General features: G+C 47.9%; 1 protein-coding gene and 1 long non-coding RNA gene across 7 annotated transcripts in view; one reads left to right on the top strand and one right to left on the bottom strand.

Annotated features, from left to right (window-relative positions):
- The window catches only part of ABLIM3 (actin binding LIM protein family member 3), a 131240-nt gene that overhangs the window by 27529 nt on the left and 80412 nt on the right, over positions 1-23299 (bottom strand). For all 6 annotated transcript variants that reach the window (XM_043913229.1, XM_043913233.1, XM_043913228.1 and 3 more), the window contains 3 exons: positions 19549-19636; positions 6009-6067; positions 3589-3660 (listed from right to left, as the gene is read on the bottom strand). In XM_043913229.1, coding sequence (XP_043769164.1) covers positions 3589-3660; positions 6009-6067; positions 19549-19636 — 219 coding nt within the window. The remainder of the gene's footprint in view (positions 1-3588; positions 3661-6008; positions 6068-19548; positions 19637-23299) is intronic.
- LOC122700374 lies at positions 17466-20741 on the top strand. The gene is made up of 3 exons (XR_006342753.1): positions 17466-17569; positions 20109-20197; positions 20613-20741. It is a non-coding gene; the product is annotated as an uncharacterized LOC122700374 (long non-coding RNA).

The following is a 23299-nucleotide window of genomic DNA, read 5'->3' as shown; positions in this document are numbered from 1 at the left end:
TCCTTGAAGAAGATGCTGAAGATGTAAAGACATAATTCATCATGACAGTAAAACACCAGCGAACATGTGATGACCATTTATATTAAGCCAGACTGCATCCCCCTTCTGTGGATTAACTGAGTTAATAGAACTCCCAGCTCTAATCATATATACTAATATTATCCTCATTTTTGCATAAGGAAACAGGCACAGAGAAATCAATGATCTTGCCCAAGGTCACATAGCTAATAAGTAGCAGTACTAGAATTCAAGCCCAGGCACTCTAGCCTGGGAGCCTGCCCTCTCCATTGGCCTCTCCTGTCTTCCCGGGATGGTGAGGTCGCTGCCCTCAGAGAGCTGCTCCTCCCACTGAACTGAAGGGAGCCTCTATGGACCACCTGACTTGGCCCGAGTTCAGCCCTCTGGAAGCACAAGGGTTGAGAGATAGCGCCCCCTGCTGGGGACAGCGCCCGTCTCATGGCGCCTGAAGCCAGCTCCTTCTGTGTCCTCCAGCCATTCCCTGTTTCTGGTCACCCGGTTTTACCGTGGTCAATCAGAATCTGTCTCCCGAAACCGCTGGGGCCTACAAGGTCCTGAGGTGAGGTAGATTAAGAGAGAATCCAGGGAGACTGTATTATTCTATAATAGTCTCCCAGTACCTGGGGGGCCAGGCAAGTCTCAAGAGTCAAGACTGCCATAGACACAGCAACTTTCATAAAGACCTTAGGACTGTTGATATTTTAAACACGTCCCAAGGCCCTTCCACTCCTCCAACCCCATCCCATCCCACTGCTGTCTGGGCACTGTGCTGTTCATTGTCTGCTCAACTGAGACCCACAGCCCACTCCTGCTGGCCCCGCTCTGAGGTCCCATGGACTGTGTTACAGGCGCTCTGGTTGTCAGCTGGGTTTGGTCAACAGGGGGCGCCCGCAGGTCGAGACTGAGTGGAGAGAGGGGCTTTCTGTGTGTGTGTCTCCCTTGCATGGCCCTGCCCGCCCTTAGTGGACCCGGCTCCTGTCCTGGCTGCTCTGCCACAGCTCCAGCCTGGCCAGTCCTTCCCTTCTGCCACAGTAGGTCTCGTGGGTGCCCTGGCCCTACCAATGCTCCTGTACATGCTCCCTTCACACTGACACCCCTTGAACCATGCCATCTCATTCCTGCTAGACCCTGCCCAGGTCAGATGCCCATGTCTGGACCAGTCTGGGGGTGTGTGTGTAAGAGAATCTTATCAGGAGACTCCACTCGCTGAATTAACTGCTGCCTTTTGTCCTGCGATGTTAGATCTTGACCTTGAGAGCTCTTGGCATCTTACAGACTTGTCAATATCAGACGCATCCTAACATAATGAGCAGGAAGGAAGGAAGGGAACACACTGGGCTGGAGGTGATTCCAGCAGTCAGTGGGGAGTGGAGCAAAGTCTGAAAGAACCTGCCCCTCCAGGTTCACCGATCATCCTAATACCAAACCTCCATATTTATGAACATGAAGCCAATACTTGATCTTTCTGCCTGTTATGGAATGCCCCAGAAGTGGCTGGATGGACTCTTCCTTGAATTTGGAAACCATGCTTGCAATGGTCTGACTTAAAACAAGGCTCACACGACAAGGGCAGTCACTTCCGAGAGCAGCTGGAGGTGAGAGCAGGGGAATACGGGAGGGGAGACACACAGGCCCGTGCTGGGCTGCCAGGGGTGACTGGTCTCCATGGATAAGCCCCCATTTGGAGGACACCGTGGCAGGTGCCCCCAGCTCCTGCTGTTCATCTGGAGTGGGGCTGCTTCTCCCAGGGGCAACTCTATGAACTCCAGAACTCCAGGGTGAATGTCATCAGGGCCTAACTTACATCACAAAAGTTCAGGGGCTCCCCGGTGGGGGGACGGCCAGGGGCCAGTGGCATTCTGTTTCCCCATGTGTCTGAGCTCCCATATCCTGGTAACGCTCTTCTAGAGACATGCTCATTTTTGCCTGTGACCTCCTCACCCCATGAGCCCTGAAACTAAGCTCATTAATCCTACTTTAGTCCGACCCCATTCACAGCACCAGGGGGACTATTATCTCTCTTGCTCTGGACCGGAATCTCCAATGAGGACAGCCTGTGATCAAAGTCACTTGTTTTTTGTGGGAGCCATATGGCTGTATTGACCCAAATGGAAGTTGCAGTCAGTGGTAACTCACGTCTCTTAAAGGAGAGGAAATAGTCTCGTCAATGGACATTATCCAGGGATCAAGGAGGAAACTGAATGTGGGTCTGGAGTGAAATGATGATGAAGCAATGGTGGGCAGGGCCTACTCAGGGCTGCTGGCTGTCTCTATAACTTCTTATGAGGAGGGCTTTCCTGCTTTCCTGCTCTAGACCATTTCCCACTTCCCTCTGGTCTTTGTGGCCCTTTGACTTGAGGAAGGCTGCAGGGCTCTGGAATCGGGTCTGCTGATTGTCGGGCCCCATGGCTACTGACTGCAGTCCGCTCTGGCTTGGCCCACCCCCACCTCTGCAATCTCACTTCCATTTACCTCTCAGGCCTGAGCTAACTGTTTCTTCCTCAGGAGTCTTCTCCCAAATGATCCTAGGCTGTCAGGTCCCTCTGTTCATCTGCAGCATCAGCAGAGCACCCTGCACATTTTCTTATGAGCACTTATTACAGTGCCATCTGATTATCTATGGAATTATGGAATGTTACGAGGACAGGCAGCAGGTGAATGCAGTTCACCAGAGCCCAGCACTTAGGCCAGAGGGGACACTGAGTACCTATCTGCTTAATGAATGAATGAACACATTACACATCCAAGGGGCCTGTGAGATCATCTAACTCAACTCTTGTCCTTTCTACCACATCCCTGCATATGAGGGGCGTCTCTGTGTTCGAAGCCTCTGGGGCTGGGAACTCAGACTCAAGCAAGTACTTTACTCCATCCCTGGACTCTTCACATGATCAGAAAGCTCTTTATGTTTGCAGACCCTTTACAGCCATGTTTCCACATTCCTATGGCTTCTTCCTCCTGTCTGCCTCTTTACCACAACCATCATTTCCACATCAACATCCCACCCAAGACCCACTCCGAATACCACTGTGATCCAAGTTTTCTTCTTGCTCTGGTCTCAGTGAGTCCTGGGGAAGAGGCACATCACACTGGTTTCAGAGCTGCTTGTGAACTGAATACGATCCCTGTAACTATTACAAGGCTGTGGCCTCCACAAGGGCAGGGCCCACGTTGTCCCTGTGCCCTGCTGCATCCTCAGGACCCAGCACAGAGCCTGGCACAGGACAGGCACATACGAGACACCAGATGGATGGAAACCTGACTGCCAACTTTGCCTGTCTTTAGAGACTCTTTGGGGCTTCCCCGGTGACTCAGCAGTAAAGAATCTGCCTGCAATGCAGGAGACGTGGGTTCGAACCTTGGGTCAGGAAGATCCCCTGGAGGAGGGCATGGCAACCCACTCCAGTATTCTTGCCTGAAGAATTCCATGGACAGAGGAACCTGGCGGGCTACAGTCCATGGGGTTGCAAAGAGTTGGACATGACTTAGTGGTTGAGCATGCATGCAGAAACTCTTTTGTTACCAGGCCTGGGGAAGAAAAGGGGTTAGTGGCTGCAAAGTGATACATACGCAGATGACTCGGTTGGGTGACCCGATGCTAGATCCAGGGGGCGAGATGGACGTTTCAGACGTCCGCCGATGCTGTGGGAGAGAGGAAGACAGAGTGAGAGGCTGCGCGTGTCGCTCGGTGGGGCGGGGGGATGGGGGCATAGCTCTTTGGGGCACATCAGTAATACTGCTAAAAGCACTCTCCAGCTCCTTCGGTACTCCCTCTTTATATTCTGCCTTTTAAATCAATGTCTGACTGTGAATGAAAGTGGAAATGCACAGCACCTTATGTGGTTGGACAGAATTTGTTTTTCAAGTATTTTTAACTGGCCTGTTAGACGGTAGTGAGAGTCACTCAGTCGTGTCCGACTCTTTGCGATCCCATGGACTGCAGCCAGGCTCCTCTGTCCATGGAATTCTCCAGGCAAGAATAATCTACTCATAAAACTTGTCATTTTGGCTTATCCCTGTCAATAATGTATTTACTTTAAATGGATAAAAGTGGTTAGCATCATTCCTTAGCAGTTTGTTTATACAAAATGGAAAGGGAGGTTAAATGCTGTGTAATTTGCACAATATGCTGATTATTTTTATAGTGTACCCATTGCAAAATGACATCAACCTTAAGTGAGAAACTTAAAAAATCTTTCTCTGAACGATGACAATGATAGATTAATGGCTCTCTTAACAGAACAGCTCTCTGTTCATCTTTGGTGCGTTTAAGAGAGTGGTAGCAAGCGCAGTTAAATGGAAAACAGATTGGAAATCAAGGATCACTGGTAAACTATGTGATTTTAGGCATCTCGAAGTCCTGATCTGTGAAATGAGGGCCTGGTCTTAAGGACTGCTACATTCCCTTCAGGATCTCTCATCCTACAAGTTAAAGCTACCAGGGAAGCCCCTAGAGCATTCTAAGTTGGACTACACAGCACTGCGTCCCAAACGTAGATCATGGACTAGTGTGTCTCTGGGGAGATGAATTTAGGAAAAAATTAGATAATACTGAGTCAGAGTGGGAGAATAAAATGTAAAATTCTATTTCAATCCTCTTGGTTAGATTAAGGAAGAAATCTTAATTTGGTCCTAATACATTTCAATAACAATTGCTAATTCCATTCCCTGACTCTCTCCCCCACCTTTTTTTTTTTTTTTTTTTTTAGAAAAAAGAAAGTACAGGCAACATGATTAGCTAAAATTTCTAGAGTTATTCTTCCAAAATATTTCATTTTCAATGAATTTATTTTTGGGTTACCTTCTATTTATAGAAAGCAATACTGATTTTCCACTGGGTGATACAGTCTCATTTTAAAATGTTTGATTAACTAAAAAGGAGTAAGTGATTTCAACAAAAAATAAAGTACATGAAGATATAAGTGGCACACAGATACAGCAAAAAGCATCATGTTTGTAGACAGATAACTGAAATTCAAGAAATGCCAACAAAGAGAAGGAAATGGTGGAAGAAAAGGACAAATAGGTGTTCTTATACCTTAAAAAGGAGAGGCCTTGGAAGAAACAGGGGAGAAAACTCACAGCTCAAAAAAATTTGCATCAATAAACCAGCTCTTTCACAAATGAAACAGATGAGATGGCAAAGGATATAGTTTAACCAGCTGGTCAGAAATTGTACACATGCATTTTTAGTTGAGATTCCAGCAGATAACTTTAATAGCATCCCAACAGCGGAGTTAATACCGGGGGACCAGGGTGTGGAGACACTTTAGAGGTCATCGAGGGCCCCCAACACACACCCCAGGGCTCCCCTCCACAGCATCAAGGACTCGGGAGCTGTGCCCCACCCCTCCTGCAGTCCTAGGATCAAGAACCCAGATTCCTGGGCCTTCCTGGTACCTGTCAGCACACGGTCATCCAGAGGGACAGGACCTCAGCTGCTCCACTGTGCGTCTGGGGAGGCTGGCTGTGCTCCTGACTGGTGGCATGACTGCAGGGCAGTCACCACCCTCTTGAAGGCCCTGCTTTTCTCACCAGCAAGGCAAAGATACAGTTCCTTACCCATCTGCCCTGCGGTGTTAAATCAAATCAGAGCGTGGTTGTGAAGACGCTTTGCAAGCTGTCAACTTCTGTGACAATTTTAACCACTATTATTAATGAATGATCTTAGGCTGGGGAAAAACCATGGCATCTGTGCCTCACAGAGGCCACCATCCTGGCAAGTAATGAGAAGGGTGTAGCCTTGCTCCAGAAACATGAAAAACTCACATTCATATAGTGCTTTACAGTTTTCAAAGTGCTCTCACATCCAATGTCTCTTGAAATCCCTTCAAAACCTCCATGAGGTGGATGTTACTGTTAAGGAAATCCAAGGATACAGGCACACGTCTGAAAGTGTGAACACTAAGGAGTGATTCTCTAGTAAAGTGCAGTGCCTCCAACCTGGGACTGGAAGTAACTGGTTTGGTATCATCACCAGCTTTGCTTACCTTTAACTTCTTCTCTGCCCGGGCTGCCTGCTTGCAGATGGGGTGCCAGACCTCAGAACCTAAGGGACCAGGAAAATAATGAAAATTTCAGACCTTTCACACCCACCAGAACCCTGGGTGTCTCCCCATGCCTACCCCCATTTTACTCCCTTGTCAGCACATGTGCCCGACAGCAGCCAGGAGGACCCCTTGGTTTTCCTGGATCTCTGCTGCAACATCGATCCAGCCACCCACACACTCTCTCTGCCTGCCACACCCTGCCCTTCACCAAGGTCCACATCTCATATGACATCCTGTGAACCTTCTTACCTGCCAGCTGCGAGTGACTTGGCTCTCCTTTGTGATCCATCATTCTCTGTATCATTCCCAGCACATATGGCCTTAAAACATAGTAGCTTGTGGATTTATCACCCCAACTAAATTAAGAGATCCCTGTGGGTGGGAGCTGAGCTTACTTCATTACTGGGTCTTCCACAGCATCCAGCATGGGGCTTTGCTCTCAGCAGAGGCTCCGTACATGTTTGTGGGGTGATGAGATGAGTGGACGGTTGGCAGTGAGGGACACAGAGCAGGTGGTCAATAAATATTTGTCAAATGAATGCATGCAGTGGAGGTGAAATAAAGGGACGGTCTGTGTGAACTCCAGCCCTCCTCACTCTTCAGAGACTTAGGACAGTCTACCAGAGCTATCACGTTCAAGGGGAGGAGGTGTCATGCTGCATATTCTGCTTCAGAGCACAGTCTTGACCTGCTAAATCCTAAGAGACTCCAGACTCCTCAAATTTAGTGTATTCGGCTGCCCATGTTTTCTTGTGTAGGGGGGGTCCAGTTGGCCAGGCCCCAACTGGAGAGGTCTATTTGGAAAGGCATGAGCAACAGGTGGCCAGTCACGTGTTGAGAAGAAGCCCCAAATATCACACATTCCCCAAAGAAAGGACAGGTGTCCTGGATTAGAGGGAAAAATAGGAACATGTTATCCCTCTGGTGCCACTGTTCCTGTAATCAACCCTAAAAGGAAAGGAGCCAGCAAATGGCTAGATTCCTGAGCTCCCAGATGGCATTTGTTTGTCTGACTTTGTTTTTAGAATATCTTTTCCATTACAGTTTGTTGCCTGGAACCACTAGGGCTGGATACTGAGTAAGTGACAGCGGGTAGTGTAAGGTTGAACAGTGAGCCGGAGACAGGAGGGGCCCAAAGCAAGCAGCCCTTCTGGGCCCTGCTCCATCCCAGTTTCTTCATCTGAGTAACAGTGAGGTGGGCTTTGGAGGGTCTGAGACATTGTTTTCATCTCAAAAATTTGAATTCCAGGGCCAGTTTTGTCACTTGAGGGATACGGATCTGATTCTTGTTTGCTGATGTTTGCAGGTGTTTGCTCGCCGATGCTCCCTGATTGCTTCTACATGAGTGTATTTCCTCCCAACGTAAAGTGCAATGGCTCTCGGAGCCCAGTAGGGGGACTCAGGGTCTGCAGCTGGAGCCAGAGATCTTAGGGTGTGTCCACTACCAAGTGATGGGTGGGGACCCCAGCTTTGGGAATAATTAGAGCATTTCCGGGTCCTCTCTGAGTTGCCTCTGAATCCACCAGGGGTTGTTTATTGCAGTGGCTCTGGCAGGAAGCACATGTTACAGGTCACTGTAGGAAATGGATGAGGGAGACACAGATGTCTCAGAAGGTCGTGAGATTAAGTGAGAGAGGCACAGGGAAGGTAAAGGGTCAGAGGGAGGTTCTCACGGGGGAGGGGGAAATGAAGTGCAGAGGGAGCAGGTCAGACTAGATGATCTCTCCAGGCCACGGGCGTATCTGTTCTGAAATAGGCCGAGCCACAAATGGCTTCAGCATTCTGCATACAGGAAAGCAGATTTTCATAAGTAGTGTGTGTGTGTGAAGGGGGAGGGAAGGATCAAACGGAAGAAATAAACTGTAATTAGTTATAATCTTTAAAAATTAAAAAAAAATTTTGAAATTTTTAAAAATCAGAAGTTTGGGTTTTGACAGTGTATCACTTAAGTTAAAGAGGGAAAGGAGACTTCCCTGGTGGTCCAGGGAGACTCTGTGCTCCCAATGTAGGGGGCCTGGGTTTGATCCCTGGTCAGGGAACTACTAAATACCACATGCTGCAACCCAGACTGGGCACAGCCAAACAAACAAATACATATATATATATATAAAAGGAAGGGATTTGTTGGAGGTTAGTGACAAACTTAGATAAATGAAGGTAAGAAAAGATGATTTGTTCATAAAGACCTCTGTGACATTATGGTCTGCATATGTCATCAGTCAATAGCTCTCTTCCTAAAATAGCACCTGATGCAGAAATGAATGAATGACTGGTTGGAACCTATCTTTGTATTTTTTTTTAAAAAGAGAGACAGACTGATATGTGCCCACAGGATAATGGTGACCAGGATAGTGAGGGGACCCAAAATTAGGCCTTAAAGCAGGGTCTTCTCCATGGAGAAGAGCAGATGTAACAGAAGGGAGGAAAGGACTTTTGAATATTTCAGTGCCTCTCCATGGGAAGACAGATTAACTTGCTCAATATGTCTTACAAAATAGAACAAGGATTAAGGGCAGGGAGTGGGAAGTACAAGGTACTGGAAATAAGACAGGATCAAGGTTGTATTGTACAACACAGGGAATATAGACAATATTTCATAACAACCGTAAATGGAAAATAGTCTTTCAAAATTTCATAAAAATGAATTAAAAGACTTTCAAAAATTGAAAAAAAAAAAAGTATTAAGGGCAGAAGTTTCAGGGAAGGAAAATTTAACATTTAAAGACTGAATGGGTTCATTCAGACAGTGAGCCTTCTGTCCCTGGCAGTATTCAAGCACACATTGGGTATATAATTGCTCAGCAGGGACACTTTTGAGGAGACACATTATGTGGTAGTTACCCTAACAGATGTTTATTATCTCTCCAAACCCTTAGAGATTCTGCTTCCAACTTAACAGGCACCTCTGAACAGAAAAAAAATAATTTGCCCCACTCAACAATCTGGACCCAGAATGTAGGTTCTGCAAGGAGCAGGATTCACATTTGTTTTATCTACGGACAAACCTGAAGGGACCACAGATTCTTAACAAATACTGAATGAGTGAAGAAATAAAAGAAACATGATACTCTATTTTAGGCCAGTTGAATTCTCTGAACTGGACTCAGAGATTTGGACAACTGGTATAGTCTAAACTCTGATATGACAGCTACAATTCCAGATTGAGTGTCTGTAAGATTTATTAGATTAGGGCTTGTTACAATGGGACCTGTGGACCACCTGTCCAGCAGCCTGGTGAAATGCAGAATCCCGACCACCCCCGCCCCGCTCCCAAGAATTCCTTAAGTCAATTTTCTAGAGGGGGGCCTGGGAATCTGCAGTTTTAACAAGCTCCCTAGGTGATTTTTGTTTCTAAATTGGAGAAAGTGAAGTGAAAGTTAAAGTGAAGTCACTCAATCATGTCCGACTCTGCGACCCCATGGCCTGTAACCTGCACCAGGCTCCTCCATCCATGGGATTCTCCAGGCAAGAAGACTGGAGTGGGTTGCCCCTTCTCCAGGGGATCTTCCCGACCCAGGGATTGAACCCAGGTCTCCCACATTGCAGGCAGACATTTTACCCTCTGAGCCGCCAGGGAAGCCCAATTGGAGAACCACAAGGCTAACTACCAGTTAATACTTCAAATCTGTTCCCCTGGAATGTCATGAAGTAAAGAAACCAGTGTGACACGACAGAACTCCTAACTTGCAAGACTTCAACACTGTTTGTTAGACTAGTGATTTCACGAGTTACTCTCTCATCCTCTGAGACTATCACCCACAATTCCAGATTCTGCAAATGTTATGGAAGTGAAAGATTAGCTATTTCTGATTCAGCTGACTCAGAGTCAGAAATCTAAATCTCCAAGACTGTCCCTCAGCAGAGCACTAAGGCTGTTTTGAATCCCTAGCAGAGTCAGCATTCAGTCTTACCTCTCTGACTGGTTACAACACACCTCACCCCTGTAACATTTTGGCTTATTTAAGGTTTGGGGACCCACCCACCCACATCTCTGCCAGACCTGTAAATTCAATTTGTCAACATCTTTTTTTTTTTTGCATTAGTGGAGATTTATAAAACCCAAAGCTGGAGCTGGTGCCACAGTCTTCGGGAAGCCCAGCCAGGCTTAAGGAGGCAGCAGGGACTGAAACTAGCCCACCTGAAGGTTCTGTTTGGCAAACACAGTGTTTTTATTTTAAAGTATTTTTGCATATGAATACTCTTAGACCCTGCAGGAGGCCAGGGACCCTCCCTGCTGTCTGCCTCCCTGCCCTTCTCACTCATTTAAACAGGCATTTGAGATTTTAGCCCCTGATCCCAGTCAGACTGTTAAGTTCCTTCTCTGGACTTCTCTGGATTGTAACAAGTGAGGTTTCTGAGTTCCACCTTTATGTTAGAAGCACTATTTCTGTGACACAGCCTTGCCAGGACTATGGAAAGGCTCCTTTAAAATCCCCACTCAGATAAACAAGTGTGGCATATCCATGAAATGGAATATTAATCAGCTGTGAAAAGGAAGGAGACACTGATGCATGGTACAATGTGGATGAATCTGGAAAGCATTATGCTAAGTGAAAGAAGCCAGACACAAAAGGCCACATCTATATGAAATACCCCAAATATGCCATCCAAGGACAGCAGACTAGTGGCTGCCAGGGGCTCAGAGGAGGGGATAGGGAGCAACTGCTTAACGGCTGTGGCTTCTTTTTGGGGTGATGGCAGTGTTTTGGAACTAGATGGAGCAGTGGTTGCGTAGCACTGTGAATGCACCAAAAGCTACTGAAGTGTTCACTCTAAAACGGGTAATTTTATGTATGTGACTACTACCTCAACTTAAAAAAACTCCCCACCCCCACCACTAGGGGGACACTTCTGCAGCGCAAAGGGCACTCTGCTGACTTGTTAACTAAGGATTCTAGTCTCAGCAAGAGAACAGTGAGTCAGCCCTTTTGTTGAATTTGACATGTAGTAATAACAATTGAGTGAGTGAGTGAAAGTTGCTCAGTCATGTCAGACTCTTTGCGACTCTTTGCCACTGCAGACCACCAGGCTCCTCTCTCTGGGATTTCCCAGGCAAGAATACTGGAGTGGGTTGCCATTCCCTTCTCCAGAGGATCTTCCCAATCCAGGGGTTGAACCCAGTTCTCCCTCATTGCAGGTGGACTCTTTACCATCTGAGCCACCAGGGAAGCCCAATAGCAACATTATCATCATTATAATCTTTGCCACCGGGAAATCTTCACCTTATGTGAGGCAGTTTATACATTATTTAATGTAATATTCCTCAAAGGTTCAACCCTGGTTATAACACTTACTAGTTTCATTGCCTAGAGCAGGTCAGTGACCCCTCTGTGCCTCAGTTTCCCCATCTAGAACATAGAGATGGTTATAGTACCTGCCTTGTACATCTGCCATATGGATTAATGCATTAATACATGTAGAGCCCTGGGAACAGTGTCTGCCAAGAGCAGGCACCACGTAAGTGTCAGTGTTGCTGCTGTTATTTTTTGTCAAACCCTGTTGGCCAGGGTCTAGTTAGGGTGAGGGGAAGGGAGTCATGGGGAGACCTGCAAGGGGTGGGTGGTGTTTACTCTCCTCCTCCCAGAGCTGGGGCCTGGCTGGGCGAGGGGCATGCAGCAAGCAGAGGGCTGGTTGGGCAGGTGTAGTCACTGAGCAGAAGCCTGGCTTGGCGGCCAGCACACCTTCTGGAAGGCTGGGCTGGTGCCCAGGGATGAGGGCACTGGGGAGAAGTGGAAAAGACCAGTTTGCCTGGACCTGACATGATCAAGTAGGCCTGAAGCTTAATAAAAAGTCTGAAGGAGGAAAGTGCTTGGCCACCATGATGCTGGTTACCACAGAGGAGAGCAGGCAGCACATGAAAAGAGAACGGGCAGCCTGGAGGTGCCTAGTAATTCCCAGGATGCTAACAATAATAATAGTTAGCACTGTAATTCAAAGGTATTGAGTGCTTCGTCTATGTCAGGTGCTAAGTAGTCTTATTATTCTTATTGTTATAAATAGCATTTAGAGACTGCCTGTGCCAGACTTTATGCTACATACTTTACAACAATAGTAACTAAGAAAAAATAATAATGATCACTAACATACACTGAGCCTTATGCTAGGTCTTGATAATGATGATAATATTAACAGCAGCCAGCATTTATTAGTCATGGCTCGGGGGAATGGCCCTTTTGACGTGACTGGGTGTTTACCACGAACTTGGGCTGGTGGGCTGGTGGTGGCAGGCTTGACGGGGAGGCTTTTCTGTGCATTTGCTCATTTAATCCTCACCAGAGCCTGTGGTTATCAGTGTTTTCAGAGAGGGGAACTGGGGTTTGGGGGGCTTAGATGTTTTTCCTGCTCACCTATTGCTGCCTCCCCGCCAGTGTCCACACGTGCCCAGAGTCAGGAGCGGCCACGCCCTCCTTCCCCTGACAGGGAGGCAGTCAGCCTGAGCTGCGCAGGGGAAGCCACACACAAAAGGAGCAGGGAGAAGACCCACCTGCTGCCCTCTGTGGGCCCCTCAACCCAGCTGGGCTGCTCCTGGACACTCCCAAGTTTGGTGAGCTTGTCAGTCCCCTTTCACCTGACGTCATTCGAGTTGAATTCCTGCCACCTGAGAAGTCCACACCGATAAAACATCTCATTTAGCTAAAACCCAAGTATCTGACAAGTTCTTGACTTGCCCAGCAGGCAATTTTGTTTCCTAGAAAATAGAGGAAGCAACCAGGGAAATTGCTACTCTAGACCTAATTCTGACCAACATGGACAAATTGGCTGGTGAAGCTGATGTGACATGTAACTGGCGAGAAAATGGCCACGTCGTCTCGAGTTCGTGGCGCGAGGAGCAAGTCGGAAAGAGATTATACACGTACAAGTCTTAAACTACCACGCTGTAATATTTTCTATATGATTCAAGATGTTTGGTAACCCTAAACATCTAAAAAAAATTACAGCTCATCAAAAATTAAAATGTACTCTATTTAAAATGAAATATGCTTCGAAGACTCAGACTTGAGGAAATATCAATTTAGTACAGCTAGGCTATGTTTGAAGAGTCTAAAATTATGTAGCAGGATTGGGGAAACATAAGATTTAAAGTTTTTAAGCATGACTCCTACAACCTAAGCTGTCAGTAGAGAGATTCAATTTAAAATAACACTGCTAAACTACTAAATTATAGCAACCAATGTTTCATTAGTGCTTTTTAAAGTGTGGTTTGATGAAATGTGGAGATGATGACAGAGGGTTGGTGTTCCACCATCCATCACGATGGGAGGCCCTCTCTTGAACAATCTGTGAACTCAGGGCACCTCTTCTGAGGTACTTGTCAGAGGGAAATGAGGCCTCAGCTAAATATCAAAGACTTCTCCAGCTGAGCCAGAAAGACACACCTCCTCGTACCAGGACCTTATATCATCTAAGCGGGAAAAAAAAAAAAGAAGTTATCTGAAATAGAGTCAGTTTTCCAAGAGAAGCGTGTGGTGTAATTACCAAAGCTTTCAGGGCTCTGTTTGGGATTTGCATTAAAACAGAACTAAAGCTTTTTTCACTTTACTTTGAGCCATAAACAGCTCTGAAAATTTGATAAAAGCCACACACCCTATCCTTAGAGAAACCTACCCATAGGCAAACTCCGGCATGCAACGTCAGGGGGTTTATTGAATTCAGAAGGCCAACTGTGAACCACAGGTTAAGAATTCTGATAATAAGTGGAAAAAAATGCCTCTAACAAAGCAAGCAAGACAGGCTAGCTAACCTTGGCTCAGCGATGTAACTTTTCTAAACTTTCTTGTTCTCTGAAGATATGAATGGCTTTCAATTCACAGGGTTTTAAGGATAAAATGAGGTACGCATTTAAAACTCAGAAAAGTGCTTGGCACACAGTAAGTGCTCAGCAAATATCAGCTGATGGCATTTATTCTTATTATTGTTAGGACCTATGATTTGTTACAGTGTTTTTCCTTAGCAGCAAGATTTGTCCCAGGATTTTGTAAGTGATTTCCTGCCTGCTGTGCTTTAATTAAATATATAAATGATAGCAGAGACCTGTTTAAAAACATACAGCTGAAATCCTATGTTTCTAGTGTTGTTCTCTGTCTCTGGTCCTCAGAAAAGGAAAGCATTTAGTGCAGACAGAAGGAGAGAAAAAGGCCCATCTTTCCTTTTTCTGGGGCACAGGCACAAGAATAAGAGCAAAATCTATCTCACGAGCCACATTTTGGGTATAAAAATACTCCCGCTGATCTAGCAACTGTATGCAACTTTTGTGATATTTGTGTAAGTTTTGCCCATAACCCGCAGCATTTTGGCAAAAATTTGCTGGACAAAACTGGTGACCTAATTTCTTGGTGAAGCCCAAATGAAGGGTTTGAACAACAAACAGATTAATCTGGCATCTTTACAAAAAGACCTAAAAGATGAATGCAGAACAGAACATGAAACAAATAAAAGAAAGCTTACTCTTGCCTCCTGGGGCCCCGGAAGTTCTTGTCCAGACGGATGTCAGACCTCTCCCAATTAGAGCCCATCAGAAAGCCATCACACAGTAATTAAAACACAAACAAACTGACCCAAATGTCCTCCTGAGTAACACAGTTGCCAGTACCATAGTGTGTCCTGCCATGGGGGACGACAAGACTGAGTTTATAAGCTTTGCAGGCTTCCTAACCCATCCTCTTATGTGCACACTGTTTTATGGGGCACTTACATCCTCACATTCACCCTGCCCTTTAATATTCTGGAGGCCCTCACTTGCTCTCTGCGCACGGGGTAGGTGGGCCTGCCTTGATTTCTCCACCACATAAAGCTTCCTCCGATGTGGGCCTTTGCACCTGCTGTTCTTTCTGCCTCCACACTCTTCTCTCCCCTCTGCACCCTCCCACCTCCTACTCAACATCAAGCTCTGGACTTGAAAGTTCCCTTCATCAGCAGAGCTTCGCCAGACCTCCCAGACTAGATGAGGAGCCTTATAACATACTCCAGTTATTTGCAAGCTTCCCCTTCACAGTCTTATCACAGCTTGTCCCCGAATGTTTGCACTTCTGTTTGATTAAGTCAGTCTCCTGCTCCTGATGTAAACTCCACCACTGAAGCCAGCACCCTGCCTCGTTCATCTCTGGGCGCCCAGCACATAACAAAGAGCCTGGCACAAACATGACCTCAGTGTGAATGTTTGAATGAAAGACAGTGATGACTTCCTCATTTTACAGGTGAAGGAAGAGACCTCAGACAAAGAAGTTATTCTCAAGGTCACAGCTCCTTAGTGGAAGTGCTGATGCCTGGACCCAGGAGTCTTCCGAACTGGTCCCCACCACTCCTGTGCTGCCTGGGAGGACAGTGTTCTTGCCATTTCTGGGAAAGATCATTTTGAGTCTTGGTATCCCTGCCCGGGGTGAGTGTCCAAGGCGATCACAAGCTCAGTTCCCAGTGGAAGCAGAAGCCCCTGGTGGCTGTCACCTCTGAGATACCCACAGCCCAAGTCAGCAGGACTCCAGCAGTGGATGGCCCGGACCCCCTCATTTTGGATCACTCAGCATCCCTCGAGGCAGGTCCCTAAACGCCCTGCAATTACTCCCACTCTCCCAGGAGCCAGGGGAGTAGGGAAGGGGATAATTAAAGAGGAGGGTGACAAACCCTTCTTTAACACCAAGAATATCTCCACCTCCTGGAGATATTTGTGCACTCTCTCTCCTGATCACAAAGCTACTCACTTCATCACTTAACTCTTTCAGCAATCTGTGAAGTTCTGGTCTAAAGCAGGGCGTGGAAGATACTGGAACAAGAGGATGTAAGCTCCAGGAGGGCAGGGGACTTGTTTATGGCCACATCTCCAGTTGTTAGAACAGCGCTGGATACATAGGTGGTGCTCAATAGGTATCTGCTACAGGAGGGAACTAAGAGCTTCCTGCATGTAAGGACCTTGGTTGTGGTGGTTCAGTCCTTAAGTCATGTTCGACTCTTGCAACCCCATGCACTGTAGTCTGCCAGGCTCCTCTGTCCATGGTTTCTCCCAGGCAAGAATACTGGAGTGGGATGCCATTTCCTTCTCCGGGGGATCTTCCTGACCCAATGATCGAACCCATGTCTCCTGCGTTGGCAGGCAGATTCTTTACCATTGAACCAGGGATCTCACTATATGATATATTATAGCGACTGTTACTACCTCATTTTACAGTCTAGGAAATAGGGGTTTAGAGAGTAAAGAGGTAAAAAACTTACTAAATAGTGGAGCCAGGATTCAAAGCACCAAATGGGCAAATATCAGCATTGGGAATTCAGGCAGGCAGGGAGAGATCTTAATTTCCAGTGATATGAACATGAGAACAATTTCAATACAGGAAAGGGCTTTACCAGAGAAGGGTGAGAGGAATTTGTTCTTCAGTTGCTAAGTCATGTCCAACTCTTTGTGACCCCATAGGCTGCAGAATGCTAGGCTTCCCTGTCCTTCACTATCTCCTGGAGTTTGATCAAACTTATGTCCATTGAGTCAGTGATACATCCAACCACCTCATCCTCTGGGGAGAGGAATACCATGCAGCAAACTTTCAAACCAAGTGCAAAGTCTAGATTCTTGGGGCCCATGAAGATACCATGCAGTGTGCTGAGACTCACATGGGCTTCCTATCACATAACATGGGGTACTGCAGCAGGAACCACTTAGGGACCCAGGCACTGAGGGAGCACTGAGGGATCGGTGCTCCTGGAAAGGGGGAGCCTAGTCCCTGCAGGGACCTGAGTAGCAGTCAGGGCCTGGGTCTCAGGAGGCAAGATGGGGAGAGCTCTGGGGTGGAAGTCATAAGGCCAGGTTCCCCACCTTTGCCCCTGTACCTGTAAGTTCTCATGCAAATCTCTTCTTCTTTCTGGGGCTCACTTTTCCCTTCTATACAATGAGGACTGTTACTTCACTGTCTAGAGTGACTCCTGGGGTCTATTCACCTCTAACACCTGTATGATTGTACATACAAATCAGTAGATGTAGGGTCACAGCATCTTGGAGACAGTCCCCTTGCCCAGTCCAACACAGGAAACCCTGTTTCAGCTTTCCTAGCAGATGGTATGAGATTCTGCTGAATAGCTCTAGGCTAGTGGTTCTCAGCCCAGGCTGATTATGCCTCCTGGGGCAACGTCTGAGATATTTTCGGTTGTCACAACAATAAGATGTACATTATGCATTTAGTGGGCAGAGGCCAGGGATGCTACTAAACATCCTGAAATACACAAGGCAGTCTCCACACCAAAGAATGATCTGGCCCCATATGTCAACAGCGCTGAGGTTTAGAAACCAGCTCTAGGCCAAGGGGGTTCATTACATCTTGAGGCAACTCCTGGCGTGGACATGTGTGGCTTGGACAAGCTTGAGAGGAAGCTATGCTCCTCATAATAGCCTTTCTGACCTTCCATTTGCCTTGTGAAGAAACCAGGAGGAAGGTATCTCCCAAAGAAATGCCCTCCCCAAGATGACTATTCAACTGCAGATGGCTAGCACAGAAATTCAGCCAACAGTGATCACCAGTCAAGTGAGTGCACAGGGGTCAATGCCAGGGCTGAGGGGCCGATGTCAGAGGCAAGGTTCTCAGGGAGGTGGCCAATGGCTCAATGCAGGCTGGAGGGGAGCAGCTGCAAACAGAAGGCTCGGGGGTGCAGGGAGGGAGGCTAGTGAGCTTGGGTGGGGGCTGGGGACATCTGGGGGCTTTGAAGTGGGCAGTGCCTCTAACTTGGTCTACAATGGTAGGATCCCAGGGAAGGCACAGAGGCAGGGTGGTCCAGGAGGCCTGCGGGTGGAGAGTGGCCCCCTGGGGGCACCAGGGCCATGAGATCATTTGAGGGTGAACACCGTCCCTGCCAGAAGGTCCAGCCTGGCCTGTCCTGCGGAGAAGGCAATGGCACCCCACTCCAGGACTCTTGCCTGGAGAATCCCAAGGACGGGGGAGCCTGGTGGGCTGCCGTCTATGGGGTCACACAGTCGGACACGACTGAAGCGACTTAGCAGCAGCAGCAGCAGCTTGTCCTGCCCTGATCTCTCACCTCCTGCTGCACCCTGGCCACACTGGCTCCTCTCGGTCTCCCACACTTGCCATTTCTTTACCCACCCCCCGCCCCTGCATCCCCACCGCCAACCAAGAGGCCGGGAGATTCTATGCCCTTAGGTTGGCTAATTCCATCCCTCCCCTCTTTCCCCAGTTAACACTCACTCCTCCTTGGAACCCCGGCCCCTCATCAGGGACCCTCCCAGGCGCCCCTCCCCACCCCATCATGTGCTCTCACAGTTCACACTCCTTCCCTCCGTACAACTTATCACAGTTGACAGTTATCTGTGTGACTACTGACCATGGTCCACCTGCCCCATGGACATCAGAGCCATGGGTATTGGGTTGGAACTCACTGTGGACCCTTCAGAGTCTGCATCTGGTAGGTATCCAAGAGTTTTTGAATGGATGAAGGAATGGTTGCAGGTTGGCTCTGGCAAGCTGCAGTGTTGAGTTTGTTCAAGGCAGATGGAGTCCTCACTGAGAGTGTCTTAAATACTAGGCTGAAGTGTTTTCACCTAACTAGCGGGCCCAGCAGAGAAGGCAATGGCAACCCACTCCAGTACTCTTGCCTGGAAAATCCCTGGATGGAGGAGCCTGGTAGGCTGCAGTCCATGGGGTCATGAAGAGTTGGACACAACTGAGCGACTTCACTTTCACGCATTGGAGAAGGAAATGGCAACCCACTCCAATGTTCTTGCCTGGAGAATCCCAGGGACAGGGGAGCCTGGTGGGCTGCCGTCTATGGGGTAGCACAGAGTCAGACACGACTGAAGCGACTTAGCAGCAGCAGCAGTGGGCCCAGAGGTCCCCCAAAGACCCCTCAACAGGGCTCTGCTGAGAACACTGATGCCTGAGAATGATGGACTGGGCAGAGGATGGAGGACTGAGCAGAGCCTAGAGACTAATTAGGAGACTGGAGTAGGAATCCTGGGGCCAGAGGGCTGGACCCTGGGAAGTGGCAGAGGAAAAGCAGCTCTGATTAGCTTTTTGGCAACTCTTGGTTCCCTCACATTCCTTTTGGTCCTTCCTGAGAGGGGCGACCAGGCAGTGGCCGGGTGTGATGCTCTGAGATGTGGAGGGAGGGGTGGGAGAGGGAGGCGGCAGTAGGTGCTGTGATGGTGCAGACAGTCTGCAACCCCGTCATCCTCCTGTTCTCTGACCCCTTGGCCTGAAGGAGCTCAGCCTCCCACCTCGAGGCAGAGCCAGGGGAGTCTGCTCAGAGAGAACTGCCAGGGAAGCGGGCCAGCCGAGCAGCGGGGGGAGGCGCACAGGGACGGAAGGCAGATTACATGTCACTTCACATTAGCCACACCGGCAACTTTCCTGAACCACCCAGAGAGGGGCGAATTAATCACAGTGTTGAGGACAAGCCAACAGCACAGACAGCCCTGGGACGGAAGGAGGCTGTATCTCCTTTCCAGTCATAAGCGGAGAGGAACGCCTCCCCGAGGGTCAGATTTGCTTACCTGTGAGGTACATCTCCTCCCCCTCGGTGAACATCTGGTGGCAGCGCACACATCTGGCGCAGGTGGGGTGGTAGTGCTTCCCTCCCGCCTACGGGAATAAAAGATACAAGAGGAGGTCAGCGCTGTGGCTGCCGTCCAGCAGGGCAGGTCGAGTCTGAACATTTCCTGACTCACTAGTGTCAATGGCATCTTCACGGCCCTGAGGCTGGCTGGGATCTACCCAAGGGAGTCCCCCAGAACAGAAGCCTGGTGATTCCATACCATGGGCATCTGAAAGCTTTCAGTGGACCTGCCTGGACACCATCACATCTATTCCAGCAACAAAAGAGCCATTTGGAGGCCTCTGGTCCTACTGCCTTATTTCCTGATGAGAAAACAGTCTTACTGGAAATGCTGACGTCCCAGCACTTCCCCAACAATGGGACCTTACCGCCAGTGGTTCAAGACATGTTTTAAAGGGATCCTCAGGTTTGATAACACTGAATTCATGGGGAAAAAAGGAGGGAGAGAGATTTCCTATTCAATCCTCTATCTATTCTTTTGACTTTTTTTTTTTCAAGGAGGAAAAAAAGGAGTTTTCAAGGAGTTTGGTGCAGAGGATAACATCTATCCAAACCTTACTAATCTACCTTTTAAGGAATGAGAATAGGTAAGAGTCTTGAAGCCGCCACTAGAACACCATTTTTTAGTTACTGGCAACATGGCTAGTGATCATGGTTTTCCTGTTAGGTTACACAAGTTTTCTTATTTGCAAGAGAGCCAACTTGAAGATAAGATAAAGCATTAGGTAAGAATGAATACATGAGGTTCATAGGCATGGCAAAAATGGTGAGAGGGCATGAGATGGACACAATTTTAGGGCTCACTGGACAAATAAGGAGACCCACAAAGCCAGGATCTGTGGGGAAGTCTCAGACCCCCAGGCCAGTCCCATAACTACTGTGCTTGGGAGCCTCTGCCCCAATCTGGCATTGATGAGCCCCCTTCCCTATTCCCACTTTGTTTCCCTACGCATTGTTTCAAGTAAAAATGAAAATGATCTGAAGCTGAGAACTCCTTTCTAGGTGGAAGAAAGCGCCTTGGAGAAGGTTGTGACTCAAGGTCCCACTGGAAGCCAGTAGCCATGTGGGAGCTGCTCCCTGGAGGGCAGACCGTCCTGACACCGCAGCCTAACCGAGAGGCCCTGACCCATGAGGGCCCTTCCCTGGTGGCTTGAGAACTGCTGTACGGAGGAGCTTCAGGCAGCAGTGGGGTTGGAACGTGGGGCTCCTTTTGAAGGTGTGTTTCAGGTTAGGGCAAAGTTTTTTGGGGGGATATGTTGTTGTTTAGTCACTAAATCGTGTCTGACTCTTTGCGACCCCATGGACTGCAGCATGCCAGGCCTCCCAGTCCCTCACCATCTTCTGGAGTCATTCAAGTTCATGTCCACTGAGGCAGCGATACCATCCAACCAACTTGTCCTCCCTTTTGGGGGGATATGCTTGGGACAAATTGATGGATTCTGGGGTATTGTTAAAGGACCCCTCCCCTGCCATCACTTGGTCTGATGCAAATAGGTTTCTTCCAGTTAAAAAATTGTAGGGACTTCTGGCCATCATTGGTTAAGGCTTCGCCTTCCAATGTAAGGGAGGGGGTGGGTGTGGGTTTGAGTTCCATACCTAGTCAGAGAGCTAAGATTTCACAGCCAAAAAGCCAAAATATAAGAGCAGAAGCAATACTGTAAAAAATTCAATAAAGACTTTAAAAATGGCCCACATAAAAAAAATCTTAAAAATATTGAATTATAATTGCATAATGCTGAAGGCTTATCCCCAAATCTTGTGTGTGTATTGGGGGTGGGTAGTTGGGCATGGGTTTATCTATTTGGGAGATACTTGATTTATTCTAAAAATTAAGCAACAGTATGAAAAGGCAAGCTTTTTAAAAAAGAAAAACAATCCCAAGTCCCTTTTTTTTTTTACAGTCTTGGTTGTTTGCATGGCTCCCACTAATGAGAGAATGTCCTTATCGTCACCAAAGCAAACTGTGTTCAAACTCTGGAAGGACCTGCTATTTTCCCAAGATGTCGTGGGACTGATTCTCCCATACCATGACAGGGATAATCGTTTTAATTAGTAGTCTCTGCCTACTTTGTGTCTCTTTATCATTTCAATTATAGATCTGTTTCTAGAATGGCAACAGTGGGTTGGCAAAACTGAAGCTGGCATCTTCCTAAATGTCACACCCCGGCACCCTGCTCCAGCCGAAAGAGGCTCTGTGCACATCTCAGCAACTCTGCCAAGGATGGCACAGAAGCCACCTGAGGCAGCGGGAGGGAGGCCACGTGGCTGCCGGTGCCGGCACGAGGGGAACCGGTCAGGGGGACAAGATGAGACATTCTGTTAGCAAGCCAAAGTCCAGAACATAGTGTTCAGGACACAGAATCAGTAGCTGGAAAATGGGCCCTCTTGGCGAGGATTGAGAACCACAAGCAACGTGAGGCAGGCAGCATAGGCCCCAGGGCTGAGATTCTCCCCAGCAAGGACACAGACCAGTGAGAAAGGAGTGTGGTTGGCGCTCAGCATGCTGAGTTCTGTCACTGAGGAAGGGACTGTGGGGTGGCCTGGGGTGGGAAGGGGACATGGAATTTAATTAAGTGCCTACTGTGTACCCAGAAACATACTGGGGCCCATAGCAAGGAGGCTGTTGTTTTGGTCTGGCCAACAGCCTTCCTCCTTCCTCCAGAAACAGCATCAAGCTTTTCCTGGGTGGGAATGACTATCCGTTCCCCATGTCAATCCATGTGGTTATTCCAACTCTATGGTCACGGTGACTGGTTTGGAGACGGGCCTGAGGTTCTCCAGTGACAGCCAGTCCCAGGATGCTTGCTGAGCTATTAGAAAAGAGAAAGCTCTCCTTCCACTGGAAATGCTGACTGACGGGATGGAAGCCTAGAGTGACTGGTGTCTGATTTCCCCATTATACAGGAGAGAGAATAAAGCCAACCCAGAAGAAAATTGCGCCAAGAGGGCAAGATATTCAAACACATTTGTGTGAGTGCTGGATCCAGCTGTGCCTGAAGCAAGGACTGCTCCTGGGTTTTTCATTATGGGAGTTGACAAATTTCCTTTTTGGTCTGAGGTAGCTGAGTATAGTTTCTGTACTTGCAACCAAGGGAGTCCTGACAAGCTATAAAGGAAAACACACTCCTGTGTTTGTCCCTTACTCTCAGACTACTACCACACTCATAATACTTCTGACACCAGATGTGTGGGTTTTTTTCCTCTCCCACACCAAGCAATTCTCTGTGACACCAGCTGAGTGTCCTGTAATTTAATTGATTCTGATACTCTACCTGAACAGAGTGTCAGACCCCACAGGTTAAGGGCTCAGTCCCACAACAATGTCTCCCCCCAAGCCCAATTTAGATAACAGTCAGACCCCACAGGTTAAGGGCTCAGACCTGTCTTCCCCACAACACTGTTTTCCCCCAACCCCAATTTAGCTAACAGTCATTAAGTCCCAGGTTGTCACCTATTTCTGACTGACCAGCATTAAACTGGGGTTCCCATGACCCCCAACTAGGGTTTATTAATATGCTGGAATGGCTCACAGAACTCAGGAAACAGTTATGTTTACTGGTTTGTTATAAAATGATACAGATGAACATTCAGACAGAAGAGGTTCCAGGTATCTGGGGAGGGGCATGGGGCATCCATGCCCTCTCACTGTGTACCACTCTCCCAGAACCTCGGGTGTTTACCCACCTGGA

Source organism: Cervus elaphus, chromosome 9 (assembly GCF_910594005.1).
Source record: "Cervus elaphus chromosome 9, mCerEla1.1, whole genome shotgun sequence".
Taxonomy (NCBI): Eukaryota; Metazoa; Chordata; class Mammalia; order Artiodactyla; family Cervidae; genus Cervus; species Cervus elaphus.
The sequence above is the reverse complement of the archived record's forward strand: the minus strand, read 5'-3'. Positions and strand labels throughout refer to the sequence as shown.